The sequence below is a fragment of the Psammomys obesus genome, unplaced genomic scaffold (assembly GCF_907164565.1).
Source record: "Psammomys obesus unplaced genomic scaffold, mPsaObe1.curated_primary_1811, whole genome shotgun sequence".
Classification (NCBI taxonomy): Eukaryota; Metazoa; Chordata; class Mammalia; order Rodentia; family Muridae; genus Psammomys; species Psammomys obesus.
Window position 1 is genome coordinate 7,547,257 of NW_026586589.1, and position 20,676 is coordinate 7,567,932.

Here is a 20,676-nt window from a genome sequence, read left to right on the forward strand (position 1 = left end):
CCCCCCCCCCCCCCCCCCCCCCCCCCCCCCCCGGCCTGGCCAGGAAGAACAAGGCTCCCTCTAGTGGCGCTGATAAGCTTAACAACGGGGGAAACATTCAAACATTCACATGTTCATGTATATAAATGTTACCTACATAAAGAGTGTATCAGGCCAGGTTTGGGCGCATATATTCTCAGCACTGGAGAGGTAGAGTTCAAGGCCACCTTGGGTGACATATGGAAACCCTGACTCCAAAATGAAACAATGGCTGACGTATGAAAATGTACAATTAACACAAACTAGCTTTTAAAAAGGAATGTTTGTCAGCGACAGATCTCTAGCCTATTCCGTGCAAGGGCCTGAGTTCAATCCCCAGCACGGCAAAAATAGGGGGTGTCGAGACTGCCTGTACAGAATAAATATGCACACTTACAAGAAATTCCACATGCCCTGCCCATTCTCAGCCGCGCCTGTTGGAACTGTCTGAACTCCTCACCAACCCATCTCTATAGACCAACCAGGATTTGACAAACGAAGCTGACAGTTTCCCTGGTGAGTTTACTAGACCTCACACAGGCCACCGATTGTTTGACCACCCTCACTCGAACCTCGGTCAATTAACTGAGACCTCCTGCAGCTTTCTCACCTGCTGGTCCATGGCGTAGGTTCTCTGGAGAGGGACACCTGCCACAGCACCGGCGTGGAGGTCAGAGAACCTCTTTCAGGAGCTGGGTCTCCCCTTCCATTGTGTGGACCCCAGAGATTGAAGTCCGGTCATCAGGCGTGGTGGCAAGCCTTTACTCCCTGAGCCATCTCTCTGGCCCCGAGGTCATTTTTGTGTTTAATTCTTCCTTCTTACAACACCATAGCCCCAGGTTTCTGGAGGGAGCAGTCATTTTAGATTTAGGCACAAAGATCTTGCCAAGCGCAGGATTTCCTGGTTGAGCCTCCTCCTCTGGGTGTCCGAAACACCTGGTTCCTTTGTTTCCTCACTCAGACATTCTGCCCAGTCAAGCTTGGGCCTCCCACTGTCTTCCAAACCATCGACTGCCTGGCTTACAGCAGGCGTGTGACATAGTCCTTATCCAATTAATACTGATTAAGTGTCCTGTCCCACCCTCTTCTTAATCACTCCATGGGTGGGAGGAGCCACTGTTCACTTCCATTTGATGTCTGTGACGTCACAATGGAATGGAAATGTTTTCTGGAGTTCCTTTCCCAAATCTGTCTGTAGTTAACTTCATTGCTGCAGCTTGGAGGGGTGGATGGTGAATAACAGGTTTCTCTGTGTAGCCTGGGCTGTCCTGGACTTTGTAGACCAGGCTGGCCTCAAACTCACGGTGATCTGCCTGCCTCGGCCTCCCAGAGTGCTGGGATCATAGGCCTGTGCCACTGCCCCCGGCTGAATAGTGGTTCGTATGTGTGTGTGTGTAAGAGGAAGTGGCAGGTCCCTTTATACTTCTAACTTGCAGTAACATCTTTGAAGTTTCATTATATTCAGGTCATAGGTCATTAGAAAAGGCTTTCCTTTTCACCTTTCCCTGTCCAGATTTTCTTTTATAAAAACAATTTACTTTTTGGTGTTTGAGTGCATGTATGCTTGTGTCGGATTCCCTAGAACTGGAGTTACAGACCGTTATGAGCTGCCATGTAGGTGCTGGGAATTGAACCCAGGGCTCTCTGGAGGAGTAGTCAGTGCTCTTAACCACTGAGCCATCTCTCCAGCCCCCATCTGATTTTCTATTCCCCATTGAGATGAACTTTCACCCACGTCATTTCCTGCTCCAAAGTCCCTGCAGGGCAGGCTACAGTGAGCGTGCGTCCCACAGATAAGCCACGTCCCACAGATAAGCCACGTGCTTGGGCCCCCACCCTGCAGAGAGACCATTCCCTTCGGTTTCCTCCTGGCTGAGGATAGATGCATTTGTTTCATGCTGTGGGATTGTTCGAGGCTTGGACAGGAAGAGTCGGCGTGCTTCGGGCGGTTCCACAAAGCGGATCAGACCAGCTCGGCTTTGCTTCTGACTGAAGGCTTCTGGACTTGCTTGCAGGAGCTGAATGAATCCGAAAGAGCTCCAGCTGTTATCCCATGTCTCCTACGTGAGTGTTCTAAATGTCTATAGATGCCAGGTTACCAGGTAAACAACAAAAGAAGTATTGGGTTAGCAATTCATAGGATGGCAGGCCCATTCAAGCCAGTCCCGGCAAGCTTATGCACTCCTTGGATCTACAGGTTCAATACTTGAGGCCGGTCTTTCCCTCGCCTCTTTCCAGAGGTTCCTTTAAAGACACCAGCTTCGCAGCAACCCTCTCAAGTCCCTGGAAATCACTTATCGATTGGCACTTGGCACTGACAACCTGGACGGTGCTCCAGATCCAGTGGAAGAGGCAGAGAAAGCACGCCCTCCCAATCTGTGTGTCCGTTCATACCCCGGACCAGCAGAACCTCTGCCAAAATGCACCAAATAGCTTTGGTGACTCGCAGCCTGAGGAGCTGGCAGGGCAACTCCAATCCCGGGTCTCCAGAACAGCTTTGGAGTCAGCTAGACCCAAATTGAACCATGCTTCCTGCCTCAGCCCTTGTGACCTTGGACAGCCATTTCGTAGTCCTGAGCCTCAGTTTACTCTTCTGTAAAATGAGAATGAGGGCCCTCCCAGCTTTTGGGAGGTTACTGTGAGGTCAAAGTGAGACCCAAACTGTGAAACATAAGCAAGAACTTAGCTGTGGTTACAGTTACCCACAGTTCTAAGAGTATTTTTTGGTTGTGAGCCTGACCCTTAACGGACAAGCCATCTCTCTAGCCCTAGTCTAAGAATATGAAATAGAAAGCTTCAGAAGTACACAAATTGTGAGTCTGGAATTGTGTGGCCTTCTGAGTACCACGAGTCTATTTCCCACAGCCCTGCTCTGCCTTGCCTGGGACACGAACCACGATCGGTAGATTGGTGTATTCATGCATGTGTTGCCTGCCTGTGAGGCGGTCAACAACCCAACTGTCAGAGGGCCACAGTGCTCACTGTCGAGTAACTTCATTGACTTAACAGTGGCTCCAAGACACAGACTGTGATTTCTTATGCCAATATGCCAAAGAAGGGTCAGAATGCTTTCTTTTTTTTTTTTTAAGTATTTTCTTTTAAAAAATATTTATTTATTTACTTATTTATGTTATGTATATGGGTACTTCCTCTGCATGTACATCTGCATACCAGATGGTGGCAGCAGACAGTTACCATGAGCTGCCATGTGGTGCTGGGAATTGAACTCAGGACCTTCAGAAGAGCAGTAAGTGCTTAACCACTGAGCCATATCTCCAGTCCCATAGTCTTTTTGTTGTTGTTGTTGTTTTTGTTTTTTGAGACAGGGTTTCTTGTTGTAGCCTTGGCTGTCCTAGACTTTGTAGATCAGGCTGGCCTGGAACTCACAGTGATCCTCCTGCCTCTGCCTCCCTAGAGCTGGGATCAAAGGCATGGGCCACCACACCCCTCTAGACAGTTTTCTTTAAATTTTGTCTTCCATCACCACATGAAAGGTAAGGAACAGTTCCATGAATCTCTTCCTGCGCTTAACTTATAAATCTGAGTGTAGAGATGTAGTCTGTAGAGTTAGGCCCTACACAGTGTCCGACATTTGAAATGCACGCCCATCCCTACCTCCAAATAACAGGAGCACACTACATTCCGAAACTCACTCAACCCGCTGAGGTGAGCCGCGCTTTGCAGCAGGCATGAAGCCAGTGCGTGGAAGGTCAGGAAAGGCTAAGAGATGCACAGATTGTGGGATAGGTCTGGCCAGGGGTAGGTCTCTTCTTCCCAGTTTTGCTCCCCAATCAGACTCTCTCACCTGACAGATAAATGTGATAAACGACGAATCCACAAAGTCTTTTGACACCAACTGTCCATAGGAGAACCTCTCTAGCCTCCCCAAGGCCACCAGCTTCCAGAGTTTGTCATCAGACCAAGACTGGAACAGATCCAACTTCCTGGGGAAGAGGGAAGCAAGCCTATTAGAACTTGTCACCCAATATTTGAACTTTCCAGAAAGGGGCCTTGTTCTTTGACTCTTAAGAAAATGCCTGGGGTGAGAAATTTTACCGTGTCACACTCTGTCACCTCACCCAGTCTGTGGCGTTCATCTTTACCCGGGGGCCTCTCCCTGTGGCCACTCAGACAACTCTGCACTGAGAGTTGGATAGTACCTAGCTCCTCTCCACTCCTCTATCCAAGGGTCTTCCAAACTCTGTGTCTGGTACATCTTACAACTCTGGCTCTGCAGGCTTGTCCCATCCCAAGAAACAGTTCCTTACTCTCTCAGGTAGTTTCTTACTTCAGCTTGCTGGCTACCTGCTTCCCAACCAAGGAGTCCTGCCCTACCTTAGGTCTCCAAGCTTATACAAACCTCTAGCGGCCTCTGGCCTGTGGACAACACTTAGCTCTGAGCCTGAGGAGAGGGAAGATGTCTGGAGTTGTTTCGGAGTTGTATAAAGGCCCCCTCCAAAGAGCATCTCTTCCCCTGACCTCATGTACCATGAGTCACGAACTACCTTTCTCTGGTTGGTGACTCCATGGCCTGCTAACAATGATGGCTTTTCCTCAGCTCTAACTCTACGGACTCAGGCTGACTGAGATGGTTACCTCAAGCTCACTCAGGCATCAGACACGCTGAGTTCATTTCCCATGAGCAAGACATGGGAACAGGGTCCATGCTCTGACGTCAGAGGGGTGTCTAGAAAGAAGGATAAGGAGGAGCATCCCCAGAAGAGCACCTACTGTGTGCCATACACCGGGCCCTGCCCTCTATCCTGACAGCCTGGGGAGAGGGCTCTAATCATGCCCATATTATGAAAAGACCAAACCCGAGAGCTGAGGCGCTACACCGAGTGATCTTAGAACATGAGGCTGTGGATTTGGCGGGGGAAAGGGGTATGTCCCCAGCTCAGAAAAAAACTGATACAGTCCCAGCAACGGGCTGTGGCTAGTAAAGGTCCTCCAGAATCAGCTTGCTAAACTGCAAACCAGCTAAAACATAACACACCACTCACTAGGCTGCAGCCATCAAATTCTCCTTCAAGTTCCATGTTGCATTTGATCACGTTGCTGGCTGGGATCCTCAGAATTTGCTTTCATTCTGGGACCTACATGAGTCTCCCATTGTTTTTATTTTTATTTGCTTTGTTCAAATAAGCGCTACTGCTACTAGATTTAATCAGTCAGTATAATTTTTCTTTTAGTAAGCCTAAGAGCTAGGGTTGGATGTCAGACCTATTTTCCCACAGTTTCCACTCCTCTCAGGGTCCCTGCCTTTTCTAGGCTTTATCCCATTGGTGATGCTACCTCCCAGGCCCAGCCACAGGGGTTAGATGCCTCCATCCGGTACAGCTTCATTTAGTCAGCATTTATTTTATGAGCATCACGTGTGCTTGGCACAATGGTAACAGGAGGATTACAATGGTGGAAAGGTCAGATCTGGTTCTTGTCAGCACATTACTGTCAGATACGGCATGCAAACTACCAAAAGAATTACTACAAGCCAGGCTCAGTGGTGCACACCTGTGATCCCAACACTCAGGGAGGCAGAGGCAGGTGGATCTCTGCAAGTTCAAGGCCAGCCTGATCTACAAAGTGAGTCCAGGACAGTCAAGAAACCTTGTCTTGAAAAAAACAAAAAAATAAAAATAAAAATAAAAACAAGCAAAACAAAAAACAACAACAAAAAAGAATTACTACACAATGGAAAGTCAGTATGGTTAGGATTTTTAAAAATAATTTATTTAATTTTATTTTATGTGCATTAGTGTAAAGGTATCAGATTCCTTGAAATTGGTGGTATAGATAGTTGTGAGCTGCCATGTGGGTACTGGGAATTGAACCCAGGTCCTTTGGAAGAGCAGACAGTGCTCCTAATCACTGAGCCATCTCTCCAGTCCCATGGTTAGGATTTTTAAGGAACCCAAGGCGCAATAGAATAGTAGACAGGCCACCCTATCTATTTTGGGTGATGACCAATGGGGTGCATAAGTGAAATAGAACATTGAGACCTTGGTTGAGTTTGTTTTGCTTTTTTCAAGGCAGGGTTTCTCTGTGTAACCTTGGCTGTCCTGGAGCTCACTCTGTAGACCAGGCTGGCCTTGAACTCTCAGAGATCTGCCTGCCTTTGCCTCCCAAGTGCTAGGATTAAAGGTGTGTGTCACCAGGGCCTTGTTATAATTTAATTAGACATGGTGTGTCATCATCCTGAGGCTTGGTATACTCATTTCACACAGAGGAAACAAAAATCAAATCCAACTTCACAGGATGGAGTAGGAGTCTAGATGTGACAGGAATGCAAAGTGCTCAGCACCCTGCCTGGCCCAACAGGTGCTCATTCTGTGTCAGCTGCTCTCATTCATTTTTACTATTCCACAAGAAAGGGATATTTGAGCTGATATGAAGGCAATGTTTCATATTCGGCTAGATAGAGAAGTTGGCTAGGGATGGGTATGTATGTCAGGGCTCCCAAGGCCAACAGCAAACGCTAGTACGTTTCCAGTCAAGGGTAAAAGCCAAGCAGGGGAAGAGGAAAGGATATTGAACGAGGTGGAGTTACCTAAAAAAGTTGTACCGATAATGAGTTTCCTTCTGAACTTCATCATCCAGTTTATTTGCAAGGAAATCCTCCCGGTCTACAACCAGAAACTCTGTTTCCTCCATGCAGACCACGGTGGCCCTCCTTACTGTTGTACTCAAAAGGCCCATTTCCTGGTGGGGAAATTCGGGACAAGGGCAAGGGTGAGGCCACACCCAGTCCTGCACCCATCTTCCCTGCCTCTGGCCCTCTAGAAATCTGCCCCCCGCCCCCTCCCTAATCCCATTCCTCCCCGAACACACTTTATGGAGGACACTGGTGGAGTCTAGGGCATCCCTGTGACTACGGGGGCGAAACGGTGAATATACTCCCTAAGTGTCAGGTGGAGAGGTCATTGTGGTCCAACTCACTTGACAGCTAAGGGCCCTGGGGGCCACAGGGGCCAGTGACAAGGCAGGCAGGGCCTGGATAAGAGGTTGGAGCAGGAGTCCTGCCACCCCACCCTCACCCAGAGCCCAAGGAGTGAGAGTCCCCACTTACCCCGAAACAGCCACCCTTGTGCAGCAGCGTCGGGTGAGGGTCCAGGAAGGCACTGCTCCCATCTTCATCCTCAGTCACGGCGACCGTGCCCAGATAGATGAAGTAAAAGCTGTTGCCCCTCTGCCCCTTCTTGACGATCACGCGCCTGCGGCCAAACCTGGGAGAGGTCACGGAGGATGACCTCTAATTAAGAAGGGCTCCGGACTCAGCGCTGCCTGCCTGCTCTGGGACAGGAAGGCACCACAGCCTTGGAGAAGACTTCAGAACGGCCCATCCCGTTCTCAACTCACACCTGGCCAGCCTCCTGCCTCAGTTAGGCGGAGGCTCCCTGGAAGCAGCCGCTGCTTCCGTCTGGCTCGCTGTTGTCTGAGCACCTGTGAGTGCTCAGCAGACAGCAGGCCAAGACAATGTAGAGAAACTGACCAAGGATAAGCACCGGCTTTAGAGTCCCACTTCCGAGTCCCAGTCCTGCACTTGGCTGTGTGACTCTGAGTGGGCTGAAGCTCTGTTTCTGTCTGTGAACTACACAGGACACACCTAGGCACCCTCTCTCCAGTAGATCTGTACTCCGCTTAGGGCTCAGACATCCAATCCTAGCGCTAATAGGATTCATTAATAGTTCTTTGTTTTTTGGTTTTCGAGACAGTTTCTCTGGGTCGCCTTGGCTGTCCTAGACTCACTTTCGTTTTGCTTGTTTGTTTTCTGGTGTGAAGGATTCTTATTGGAGAAAAAGGGAGGTCCTGAAGGGGTAGAGACAGTGAGTGAGCCATGAGGGAAGGGGGGAGTAGAGAAAGGGGTGCCTAGGACACACACAGAGAGAGAAGCTGACAGAGAGCCTAGACTCACTTTGTAGACCAGGATGGTCTCGAACTCACAGAGCTACACCTGCCTCTTGCTTTTCCAAGTGCTGGGATTACAGGTGTACGCTACCAACTTCATTAACAGTTTTTTGTTTTGTTTTGTTTTGTTTTTTAGATTTATTTATTATTTATACAGTACTCGGCCTGCATGTGTGCCTCCACAGCAGAAGAGGGCACCAGATCTCATTATAGATGGTTATGAACCACCATGTGGTTGCTGGGAATTGAACTCAGAACATTTGGAAGATGCAGACAATGCTCTTAACTGCTGAGCTATCTCTCCATCCCTCATTAACAGTTCTTAAACCCAGACCTCACTGATGATTTTAGGCAAAGCTAATCCAATGAAAGGAATGGAAGGAAGGAAGGAAGGAAGGAAGGAAGGAAGGAAGGAAGGAAGGAAGGAAGGAAAGAAAAAGGAAGAAGAAGAATTCTAAGGCTGACCCACAAGATAATCCGTCCCCCTGCAGTCAGACTGGAGGTGGCCATTAGGAGCTATGGCAGCCATTGTAGCACTATGGGAAGGGAGGCTGGGCCTGTGGGTACAGGCCTGCAGATCAGCTGAAAGGCTAAGGCAAGACCTCCAGTTCAGGGCTAGCCTGGGCTACAGAATGAGTTTGAGGCCATCCAGGACAACTTAGTAAAACCTTACCTCAAAACAAAACAAAACAAAACAAAACAAAACAAAAGCCTGGGAGTGTTCTTCAGAGACAGAGTGAGTGCTTGTGTGTGAGGCCTATATTCAGTTCCCAGATGGGGTCCCGCGGACACTGTCCTGCTAAACCAGCAAAGCTTCAAGGCCTTCCCTGGGGCTGCGTTTTCTCTACAGCTGAAAACTTCAGTCTAAAATGCTAATTCCTAGTGCCAGGAATGGATGGCAATTAGCAGGGGCCTTTAGTGACCATCTCTTTGCTTAACCTTCCCCCAGCTCTCTCTGTCTTGATATGATCAACATTATCATTATTTCACTAATGAAAATTCCAAGGCTCAGGTTAACTGCTCAGAAGGTTAACTGACTTGCTGAGAGTCACACTAGGACAGATGTGGCATTATCTGCTTGCTCCATAGTTTTCTTTTTCCTCCTTGACACCATTCTGTCAGCTTGCCTTTCTTTTCTTTCTCTCTCTTCTTTCTTTCATTTTTCCTTCCTTCCTTCCTTCCTTTCCTCTGTCTCCCTGTCTCTCTCATTCTTGTTCTTTTGCTATGGAATCTTTACAGAAAAAACTGCTCGTCACCTGGACTTGAACAAAGCAAATAGTTCTCTCTACCTGAAATGTCCTGGTCTCCATGTCCATTGTCAAATCCACCTACTCTTTAAGTTAATTTTATGACCTCCTCATTGCTGTGTGTTTGTGTGGAGGCCAGAGGAAGAGGACAGCTTGTGGGATTGCCTCTCCTTCAACACATAGGTTCAGGGGATTGAACTTCGGGAGTCAGGCTTGGAGGCAAGCATTTCACTCATCAAACCATCTGATACTATCTTCTCTAGGAAACTCATGGCCACGCCATCTTGCCCAGGGAACATCCTGCCCTTGTCAAAAAGGACCATGTGTCAGTCAAAAGGAGTCTAGATCTATAGATAACCGTGCATGTGGCCCCGAGGAAGGTCATCAAAGCACAAATCTACAGCGATTTTACACCCTGGATTCTCAAATTGGGTCTAACCTCAATCTGCTAGGATGCCACTGAGGTGGCTTTTCAAGCTGTATTTCCATATGACCTCCATGACATCTCCAGTACAAGATATTTCCGTGATAGTGTAAGTTACGAGCCCTTTAATAGAGCGGTAAAGACTAATGTTTTAAATATATAAGATAAAACCTAGCGGAATCAATATTTGGGGGTGGGGGGCTGGCAAAATAGTTCAGTGGGAAAAGGCATCTGCCACCAAGCCTGACAATTCAAGTTCAATATCAAAAACCCATATGGTAGAAGACAAATAACTTCTGCAGGTTCTTCTCTGACCGCCACACATACAAAAACAAACAAACCAACAAACAAATGTAAATTCAAGCCAGGTGTATTGCCACATACCTTTAATCCCAGCTTTCAGGAAACAGAGACAATTACACTGCTGAGTTTGAGGCTAACCTGGTCTACAAAGCGAGTCCAGGATAGCCAAGGCTACACAGAGAAACCCTGTCTCAAACAAACAAACTAACAAATAAAAACCAAAACAATAACAACAACAAAATCCCCCAAACAAACAAAATATTAGAATAAATCAACAAAGTAAAGTGTCATGGTCAAATACTGGCCGCTTCTTAAAAAGACTAAAGGACCTTCACAGGCTCCCTGACTTCCACCACGTGATGCTTGGGGTCTACCAGCAGGAAGGTCATCACCAGATGTGGCTCCTTGACCTTGACCCAGACTATCTGCCAAAAGCCTCTTTCCTTTATAAATACCCCAACTACAGCACTAGTAGCCACAGAAAATGGACTGAGACACAGTGGCTAAGATGAATGTTTTCCCTCACTGACCCTGGTTTCTGCACCTGAAAAGTATGTGAGTTGGGCTAGGTGGGTTTGGAAGCCTCTCAGATGGTTTCAGATTTCCTGACTGTAGTGCAAGGACTCTCAGTGACTAAGCTGTGGGCTGCCCTTACCAGGGAGCACTCCGGTGACCCACCACATCTCTCCCATTGGAGGGTCCTCCTGCCTAGTCCCACCCTGGGCTGGGAGTCGGGCACTGGGCCTCTCACTGACCTTTCAAAGCGCATGACCTTGGCCAGGAGCAGCTGCAGGGACTGTGCGTAGTTGCGATAGCAATCTAGAACCTGAAGAACGTTGCAGAGGGCTTGGATCTCCTGTTCTGTCCTCCAGGATGGCTTCTTCCGCGTGATATGAATGACCCTCGGAGGGAAGTGACCCTGGGGAGACACGGCCAGAGGATTCTCGCTGGCAGCTCTCCACAGTCTTGCCTGTGTGTAGCCTGACTACACACAGGCTACCATGGACTGAAGGTTGTGTGCCAACCGTCAGAGCAAGCATCTTACACACCTGTCTCACCACAGCTTTGCCACAGCTTCACCACAGCTTCGCCTGCCCAAGAATCATTCCCACTGGTAGATGAAGAAACTCATTAAACGGATAGCTCTGCTACCTGCCAAGGCAGGGTATGGGGCTGTCCTTCCTTCACTGGGGAGAGCTGTCCTTGTCAAAGCTAACATGCTCTTCTGTTTAGAGATCACTCAGGCCCAACTCTCCACAGGCCCAGCCAACCAGTGAGGATATTCCTTCCGAAGCCCCTCCCTTCTCTCAACTGATATGCACAGAAGGGCCCTCGGTTCTGGAATTCTGTGGTGCTTAGACAGGTCCCTGGTTTCTCCGGGGGGTGGAGGAAAATCAGGGTAAATTTTTGGAGCCCTTCCATGCCTAGTGTTGGGCATCTGCTGATGTGAAAAAACTGGAAGAAACACGGAATTCAGAAGACTTCCTTCACAAAGCTTTACCAATGAGGGCACATGAGAAATCAGACTGTGTCCTGGAGAGCTAAGTAAGAGGACCCACACCTCCAAAGGAGCGGGGGTGGAGCATGGAATAGGCACAGGGAGCTCTAGTACCAGTTATGAAGTTCTGTTCTCCTTCTTTCCTCAGAGAAGAGCCCAAACGGCCACTAGAGACAGGGTCATGTCAGGTCTGAACCAGTGAGAATATGACTGATTCCTATAAATAGGTTTCTTTAACTTTAACACTGGATATTAAATTTTTATTTAATATCCAGCACTTGGAGGTTAGATAAGAGGAAGGTAATTAATTATGCTTGAGATGAGAGACCTCATCACATAGCCCAAAGCCCTTCTCTTGTCAGAGTGGGACTACCACTTAAAGAACATCCAACACAGGGAGACAGGAATGCCTGCATTCCTCAGAGAGCTCAGGGCCAAACCAGAATTCACAAACAGGCCACAGGGTTCCCCACCACCTGGCTGTGTTCTCCTCTGGCTGGGCCTCTCATGTCCTCTGTTTTGCTTTCTGCTGTTTCCCCAGAATTCCAAGCCCAGAAACTCTCCCAGATCAGCTCTTCTCAGTTAAACAGCGATAACAATTGGTATGCTAGGGCCAGGGCACAGGATCACTGTGATCAGAACGAAGTGGCTACTTTAAAGTGTCACTAGTGGTGGCAGAACCTGACCTAAAACCAGCTGTCTGGTACTTCTTCCAGGCTGAAGCAGACAGAAGGGCAGACCCACCCGGACCCCCACACACGGAAAAGTCAGTGCTCCACACACCTCCTCTGCAGCGAATTCCAGGGTATTAAATATGATGCGAACTTGCTTCTTCTTCTGCAAGAAAGGAGGCAGAGAAAAGAGAGTCAGTAAAACTGCCCCTGGAGGCCTGCATCGGAAGCCCTTCTATCTACCTGAGCCACTGTTGCGGACAGGAAGCCGTGGGGAACCTCCATCCAGATGGCATCTTGGTGATCTGCTCACCCCGACTCTGTCTTACACCGGCATCGACGTATTATGAAGGTGGAAGTACATGGTAGAGAGAAAGAAATGGCAGTAGGGAGAAAGAGGAATAAGGGAGAAAAGGAAGAGGGGGAAAGTGAAAATACTGGATGGCACGGAAGTGGAGCGGGGCGGGTCAGGTGAAGTCAAGCTTTGTTAAGTTTCTGAAGTGAGTCAAACATGGGACATCTTCGTCCTGGCACTCCATTTAGTCAATATGGCAAAATTGGTTTTATCAAGCTCCACACTGTTTGAGTGTGCCTAAGGGCCGGCTGGCACAGCCACATCCACTGAAAACTCCAAAGTCATGCAGCCAGCACAGCTGTTTGGTAAAGTTCCAGCGAAGCTGAGCTGAGTGTTGCAATCACTGTTACTCTGCCTCTCACTTTTGTGTTTTGGTCTCTGCATGTTGCATTTTTGAGGACTTTCTGCATTATGGTTCATTTTATGTCTTTTTCTGAGAAAATTATGTGGTGAGTCTTGTTTTTTAGGAAAGTTCTAAACATAACTTTATCCGGCCCTATTTGGAAGTCTTCCTTATGCCTGGAGATCATTAAACATAGATAAGCATTAATAAGCTGGAAATTCCTAAATGAGGCCATTATTTCAGGAAGCTTCTTGGAGTATCTACCCCTGAGCAAACTCAAACAATATAATTGGGGCAGGGTGAACAGAGACAATTGACAAACTCTGGCCAGCAGAACAGGCTACAGATTCAAGGCCTCCTTTTAAAATATACTCAGAGCTCTCTGAATATGTAGTTTAAAGACAGGGGGGTCATACAAGGTATATCCCTGCAGAAATAACATTCAGTAAATAAGACAGATTCACTAAAATAAACTTCTACTTTATAGCAGAGATGATAAAACAATATAGTAAAATGAGCTAGATATTAATACTTGCTATTCATAAAAAGACCAGTTAAGATATTTTCTGAAATGCTTTAAAACTGCGAATACTCTCAGCCTAAAAGCAGGCTGTCATATAATAAATGTGTTTCCTTTGGAGGAGACATTCTTTAGATTATTTAAACTGGAGTTATAGGGCTGATAATAAATAAAAAAATCTGTTGTTTTTATATTTTCTCATTGTGACTGAACTTGTAACCCTGGACATGAAATGAGAAATCAAACACAATCTGTACTTCTTGGATAATCATTCATCTATCTGTTCTGTGAAACCTCTGTAAATAAAAAAGCACCTGATCACCAGTCAGTCAGAGCTGTAAGATTCCCCTGACCACTGTCTGGTGCACTCCTTCCTTTCCTCACCTCGGACTCCTTATCTCCTCAGCAGGCTTCCCTGTCAGCAAGTGCTAGGGAGGCCCTCCCCTCCCTATCCCCGAAGCAGCCACATAAAAAGTGGCCAAGCTAGAGCATACCAGGAAGAAGACAAGAGACCTCAGAAGTGAACTAATCCAACCCCGTCTCCTGCAAGATTAAGGAAGGACACAAAGGGAAGAGAACTCATAGGAAGAGGCAATGTAGAAGAAAACCAATCAAGGAGCCCATTCTCCAGAGAAGGCCTCAGATGTTTCCCTGGAGCACGTTTGATCCCTTGCCTGTTGTGAAATGCTGTCCTCCAAGCATGACAGCCATTTCCACCTCCACGAGAGCAGCTGTGACTACTCACCAGAGACCCTCAAGATGGGGCCCGTGGGGTCCCTCATGGAGAGAGAGATGGCGAGGAGGATTTTAGACATCACCTGAGAGTTCCGCTCCCCGCCTGCTGCCAGCTGGAAGCGTTCTGCTCCACCTACATGTGATGTCCAGGGTACGGGAGCAGAGGGACTGTAAAGGGTGACTCAGGGCAGAGTTCCATCTATCCAGCTGTGTCGGAGCTGTCATCCATGCTGGGGTAGGGCTTTTCAGTGATGTGGCTGTTGAGAGGTGTATATACCCATGCTTCTGTGTAACTCCTCAGTCATGCTTCTATAAGAAAGCCCAATAGGGCTGAAGAGATGGCTCAACGGTTTGGAGCACTGACTGCTCTGCTAGATAGACCCGGGTTCGGTTCCCAGCATCCACGTGACAGCTCACAACTGTTACTCCAAAATCTGACACTCTCACAGACATATCTGCAGTGAATCAAGAAATTAAAAAAAAATGCCCAATAAACTCAGTGGTTCACCCACCCACCACTGAGTAGAACTGTTCTGCTGTTGCTACTATGGAGTAGATATTTGTCTTCATCTCCCCAGGAAAAGTTTACACAACATTGCCTTCACCCCATCGCCTCATTTTTCAATTCAAGAGGAGCTCACGAAAGAAGAGAGGTGCTCAGAAATACAGACTCATACCCTCCACGGAAGACAAGTCTCTGGCTCTCTCCACCCAGCCCTGAGTCTCCGGTCGACAGCCACGTGGCCCTCTATAGTCACTGTGGCAAAGCTTCTTCTCTGCTGGAGGCCACGCTAACTGGGCATGGTGGTACAGTTTGACTTCACACACCCCTGATGTCACCCCTCACTCTGACCCATGGGTCAGCCCCACTCTTTCCTGCCGCCACCCTGAGAAACAGAACATCCTTCTGGAAAGCAAAGCCAAGTCCCACGGGTTAAGGTTGTGTTCTACTCTCAGGGCCCAGCTGAAGACCTGTCGGCTTTGACCAGCACTGCCAGAAAATAAATTCATTAAAATGTCTCTAGGAGAGGTGTGTCCTGCCTCTGCAGCTAGCACACTGCTTCCACCTCTTGCTAAAGCTTAACTTACTAATTAGACTGCTGTCTTAAAAAAAAAAAAAAAAAAAAAAAAGCAACCACTTTGGAAATCAATCTGTCACTTTCTCAGACAATTAGGAATTCCTCAAGATCCAGCTATACCACTCCTAGGCATTTACCCAAAATACGCTCAAGTATACAACAAGGGCATTTGCTCAACCATGTTTATAGCAGATTTATTGTAATAGCCAGAATCTGGAAACAATCCAGATGTTCCTCAACTGTGGAATGGATACAGAAGTTGTGGTACTTTTACACAATGGAATACTACCCGCAATTAAAAACAAGGAAATCATGAAATTTGTAGGCAAATGGTGGGAACTAAAAAAGATCATCCTGAGTGAGGTATGCCAGAAGCAGAAAGACACACATGGTATATACTCATATAGTCATATAATATATACACATGGTATATATTAGACATATAATATAAGATAAACATACTAAAATCTGGACACCTAAAGAAGATAAGCAAGCAGGACGACCCTGGATAAGATGATCAATCCTCACTCAGAAAGGAAAACAGGACTGACATTGGAAGAGGGAGAAAACAGGGAACAGGACAGGAGCCTAACACAGAGGGCCTCTGAAAGACTACCCAGCAGGGTACCAAAGCAGATGCTGAGACTCTAAACTTTGGGCAGAGTGCAGAAAATCTTATGAAAGACACGGGAGATAGAAAGACCTGGAGGGGACAGGAGCTCCACAAGGAGAGCAACAGAACCAAAAAATCTGGGCCCAGGGATCTTTTCTGAGACTGATACTCCAACCAAGGACCATGCACAGAGATAACCTAGAACTCCTGCACAGATGTAGCCCATAGCAGCTCAGTCTCCAAGTGGGTACCCTAGTAAGGGGAACAGGGACTGTCTCTGACATGAATGAACTCAGTGGCTGGCTCTTTGATCACCTCTCCCTGAGGGGGAGAAGCCTTACCAGGACACAGAGGAAGACAATGCAGCCAGTTCTGATGAGACCTGATAGGCTAGGGTCAGGTGGAAGGGGAGGAGGATCTTCCCTATCAGTGAACTTGGGGAGGGGCATGGGAGAAGATGAGGGTGGAAAGGTGGGATTGAGAGGGGATGATGGAGGGGGCTACAGCTGTGATTACAAAGTGAATAAACTAATTCATAAAAAATTAAAATTTTAAAAAAGAGCAGAGAAGTCTACTGTCTTATCCCCCACTGTCCTTCTCTTCAGCCTCCATCCTTCAGAAACCATTCTAGGAATTTTCTTTTTTTATTGAGGGGGGAGGAGGTTTGAGACAGGCTTTCTCTGTGCGGCCTTGGCTGTCCTGGACTTGCTTTGTAGACCAAGACTCAACCTCACAGAGATCCACCTGCCTCTGCCTCATTGAGTGGCTGATTACAGGCGTGTGCCACCGAGCCTGGCTGGGAAATCTCCCGGAATAAGGTGTTAGATGGAGAAGGCAGAGGGTTGGGTCTAATCACTCATATACCAAGATGACAATGAGCAGGGCTGGTCTACACACCGAGGTGGGGAAATACTGAGCCTGGGGTTGGGTGGAGATACCCTGAACACCAGTGAAGATATCTTTGGGGAAATGAAACAAAGTAACAGAACCACGAAGGCAGTAGTTGGAATGAGGATGCCCTCAGAGGCTTGTATATGTGAACACTTGGTCCCCAGTTGGTGGAACTGTTTGGGAAGGGCTGGAAGGAGTGGCCTTGTTGCAGGAGGTGTGTCACTGGGGTTTTAGAAACACCCCTGTGATTTCCAGGGCTAGGTCTCTGCATTCTACTTAAGGATCAGCTACTGCTCCAGCACTCTGCCTGTCTGCTTGCTGCCATGCTCCCTGCCAGGAAGGCCATGCAGTCTAACCTAAGCCTCAGATAAATTCTTCTGCAAGTTGCCTGGTATCTCACAGCAATATAAACACAAGACTGGCCAACCAACCGCTCTCTCCAAGACAAAAAGAGCTCATGATTTACTGTTGAGATAAGATATTTTAAGCTGGAATCTTCTTCATCTTGAAAACGGAATCATCAGAGCAAACAGGGCCCTGGAAATGTCCTCTTCTTTTTAGTGAAGATAGGAAAGAAAACAGTATACACAAGCTTAAAACAGAAAAAAACAAAACAAACAAACAAAAAAAACCAAAAAACGTGGTTCTGTTGTGGCCGCCTGATTCCTTCAGGCTCTTGTGATTACAGTTGGAAAGCTAGTATGCCGCCCTCACCCCTGGTATTTCCCCCACATGGACATGTGTGAGCAGAGCATGACTGACCTCGGCTTCCCTGAGGAGGAGGAGCAGCAAACTCCGGAAGGAGAGTGTGAGCAAGAGCTCCCCTATCCTCCCCTACTCTCTGTTCTGCCCTAAGAGCAAAGCAGCGGGCCTGCCACTGTCCCACACCACAGGCCTGCCTTAGCCAGCACTGCCATGAAAGACCAGGAAAGGTTGTCCAGTTCAGGGTTTCATCTTGGACAGCCTTTTGCCTGATGGCGTCACCTCCTACCCAGGGAGAGGCTAGGAAGAACAGAGGCGAGGGTTGGATGCCGCACATCCGCTTTCCCTTGTCTTCGCTTTGAGCGAGGGCTGCACCCATTAAATCCCAGCAGGCCTGTCAAAGCTGGGCTACTCACATCCCAAAACGAGAAGGTAGGGCGCTTCCTGTGAACCGGCTCGATGATCTGATACTCTCGGAATCCCCGGAGGCCTTGGCGGAACATCTTACACACTCGAATCATCAGGATGATGTTCATGGTGAGACGGTACAGCCCCTGTGGACACAGAGGGAGCCATCACAGAGGTCAATGGAAGCCATCTGCCCTCAAGCTGGGCAGCCCTAAACAGGGGAGGACTGACCGAGATGAGACATACTGAAGTTTTGGAACGGTGGTTTACACGGTCACAAGTTTTGCTTTGGGAGGAGGGTTGGTGCACAGAAGGCTGGGGTGTTGGATTTTGGGGTGCTAGAGGTTGAGCCTAGGGCCTTGAGCATGCTAGACATGAGCTCTACCGTATAATTTCGCTCCGTCAGGAAGTTTGGAAACCAGTTGATATTTTGTTGGTAGCTTTAAACTGGCCTGGGTTGGATGAAGCCGACACTCAGGGCATTCTCCCACCAGGAGCCAAATGCTAAAACTTTTTCCAGTAAACTATTTGTTCTTACTTTTGTGGAAAAAATACAGAACACAAGTAACTCTGTGTGGGTGTGTGTGTGTGTGCGTGTGTGTTGGGGCAGAGGTGAATCAGACAGATCTGAAGGGATAGAGTAAAAAAAAATCCAACACTGCTAGATTCGAACTTGGAGGAAAAAGTCACAAGAGAAGAAATGGCTCTAGAAGCAGAGGCGGACAAGACGGGATTCTCCAGCGCCTGGCAAAGGAAAGCAGGGCTGCTGACATGGATTCTTACTTTGTTATTGAGTTATGAATGTGGTGCTTATTTGCCTGTTTATTTACTGATTAAATTCACAGCCTCGCCTACGCTAGCTAAGGACTCTACCACTGAGCTGTATCCCCAACTCCAACACCATGATTTTAGCCCAGGAAAACCTAGAAGTTGTATTAGAAGGCTAACACGCCTGTATTATTTTAAGCCGTTAGATTGTAGTGGTTTGGTGCCATCAAGATGGCTGGCCCAGTGAGGAAAGGCACTTGATGACAAACCCAGAGGACGTGAATTTGACACCTGGGACCTGCAGGTGTGTCACACCAGTAACAGAAAGCTGTCATCTAACTCCAGATGAGCCACCTGTCGTGTTCTTGGGCTGTGGAATTGGACTGAGGACAAACAGGCCGCCCATCCCAAACTGAATTTGGGAGTCAGGACATACACCTTCTAACCAGCCAAGCAAACATGCAGGACTGAGGGGAACATCCCAGAACATAGAACAATCTAAACGTCCTATCACGTCTTCAAAAAGCCAGTCTCCTGAGGAAAACAAGGAATGGGGCACGTTCTAGATTCCAAAAGTTAGAAGAAAAGATTCAAGAGACGTTAATTGAGCCATGATGGCAAAGGACAGAAGGAGTGGGGAGACAGGTGGTAACGAGTTTCCCACCCAAGCCTGAGGCTCGGCCCCCAGCACCCATAAAGCCGGGTGTGGTGGTACCTGCTGTTGACACCAGTGCAGAGGAGGGGTGGCTGGGCAGGTCCGGGGCCTGAGTGACCAGCCAGCGTGGCCCACTCCAGGCCAGAGCTTCAGGAACAAGACCTTAGGGATTGACCTCTGACTTCTGCATACACGTACACACAAGCACAACCACCCCAATACACATTTTTTTTTTTTTTTAAAGAATTGGTCTCAGGGCTGGAGAGATGGCTCAGTGTCTGCTCTTCCAAAGGACCCGGGTTCAGTTCCCAGGATCCACATGTCAGCCAACAACTGTCTGTAACCCCAGTTCCGAAGGATCTGACACCTTCACACATAAAATAAATTATTAAAAAAAAAAAAAAAGAATTGGTCTCATTGGGTAGACCCAAATGTCCTAGAACTTGCTATGTAGATCAGGCTTTCCTCAAACATACAGAGGTCCACCTGCCTCTACCTCTCAAATGCTAGGATCAAGGCTAGCAATACCATATCCAGCCTACACACACACATATACACATAAAATTATTTATTTTATGTTTTCGGGTGTTTTTTTACTTGGTTGTGTGTGTGCGCATGAGTGCATGCGTGTGCCTGGGGCCCTCAGAGGCCAGAAGAGAGTGCAGGGTTCTCCAGGGACTGGAATTACAGATGGTTGTGAGCTGTCCTAGGGGTGCTAAGAGTCTTCTAGAAGAGCAGTCAGCGCTCTTACCCACTGAGCCATCTTTCCACACCTACACGCCCTCTGCCACATACATACAGAATTTTTAAAGCAATGAGGCACTCAAGGGCTGCAGATAGAGCCTAGTTGGGCTTGCCCAGCATATAACCAGCCCTGGGTTTATCCCCAGAACCTAGTGTCGTATAAAACAGGACCTGATGGCATGTATCTGTAATCCCAACACTTGGAAGGCAGACACTGGAGGATGGAGAGTTCAAGGTCATGCTCCACTACACAAGGAGTTCTAGGCCAGCCTATCTCAAAGATAAAAATAAACAGTAGTAACAACTATAAAAAGACATTTTAAGGGGCAAATGAAGAAAATAAGAAAGAATATATTGTACATGATTCTAGACCAGTTATTTTTAATGCTCATAAAAATAAGCAATCTCTGGGCCAGTGAGTTGGGTTAACGTAGAGGTGCTTTGCCAGAGAGCCTGGTTCCCTGAGTCCAGCTCTGGGAGGCCCCGTAAGGTGTAAGGAGGGAAACTCCATAAAGTCGTCCTTTGGCTACTACACTCCATGACATGCGCCTTTCTCCCTCCACATCAGGCACAGGCATGTACGTGTGCACACACACACAATGGCAATTTTTAATGCTTTTTACTTTTTAAATTCATTTTAAGATTTATTTTGTTTATGTATTTTATGTTCATAGATGTCTTGTCTGCCTGGACATCTGCACAGCAAAAGAGAGCAAACAACAGCTATAGGCATGTGAGCTGCCATGTGGGCCCTGGGAATTGAAAGCAATCAGGAAAAAACTGGCCATGAATTTGAA

At 47.6% G+C, this 20,676-nt stretch overlaps 1 protein-coding gene across 3 annotated transcripts in view; it reads right to left on the reverse strand.

The window, feature by feature from the left end:
- Cnbd2 (cyclic nucleotide binding domain containing 2) overlaps positions 1–20,676 on the reverse strand; it is a 51,768-nt gene that overhangs the window by 18,173 nt on the left and 12,919 nt on the right. For all 3 annotated transcript variants that reach the window (XM_055602270.1, XM_055602271.1, XM_055602272.1), the window contains exons 3-8: positions 17,721–17,858; positions 12,179–12,232; positions 10,653–10,816; positions 7,085–7,241; positions 6,566–6,717; positions 3,824–3,962 (exon numbers count right to left, since the gene is read on the reverse strand). In XM_055602270.1, the coding sequence (XP_055458245.1) occupies positions 3,824–3,962; positions 6,566–6,717; positions 7,085–7,241; positions 10,653–10,816; positions 12,179–12,232; positions 17,721–17,858 (804 nt within the window). The remainder of the gene's footprint in view (positions 1–3,823; positions 3,963–6,565; positions 6,718–7,084; positions 7,242–10,652; positions 10,817–12,178; positions 12,233–17,720; positions 17,859–20,676) is intronic.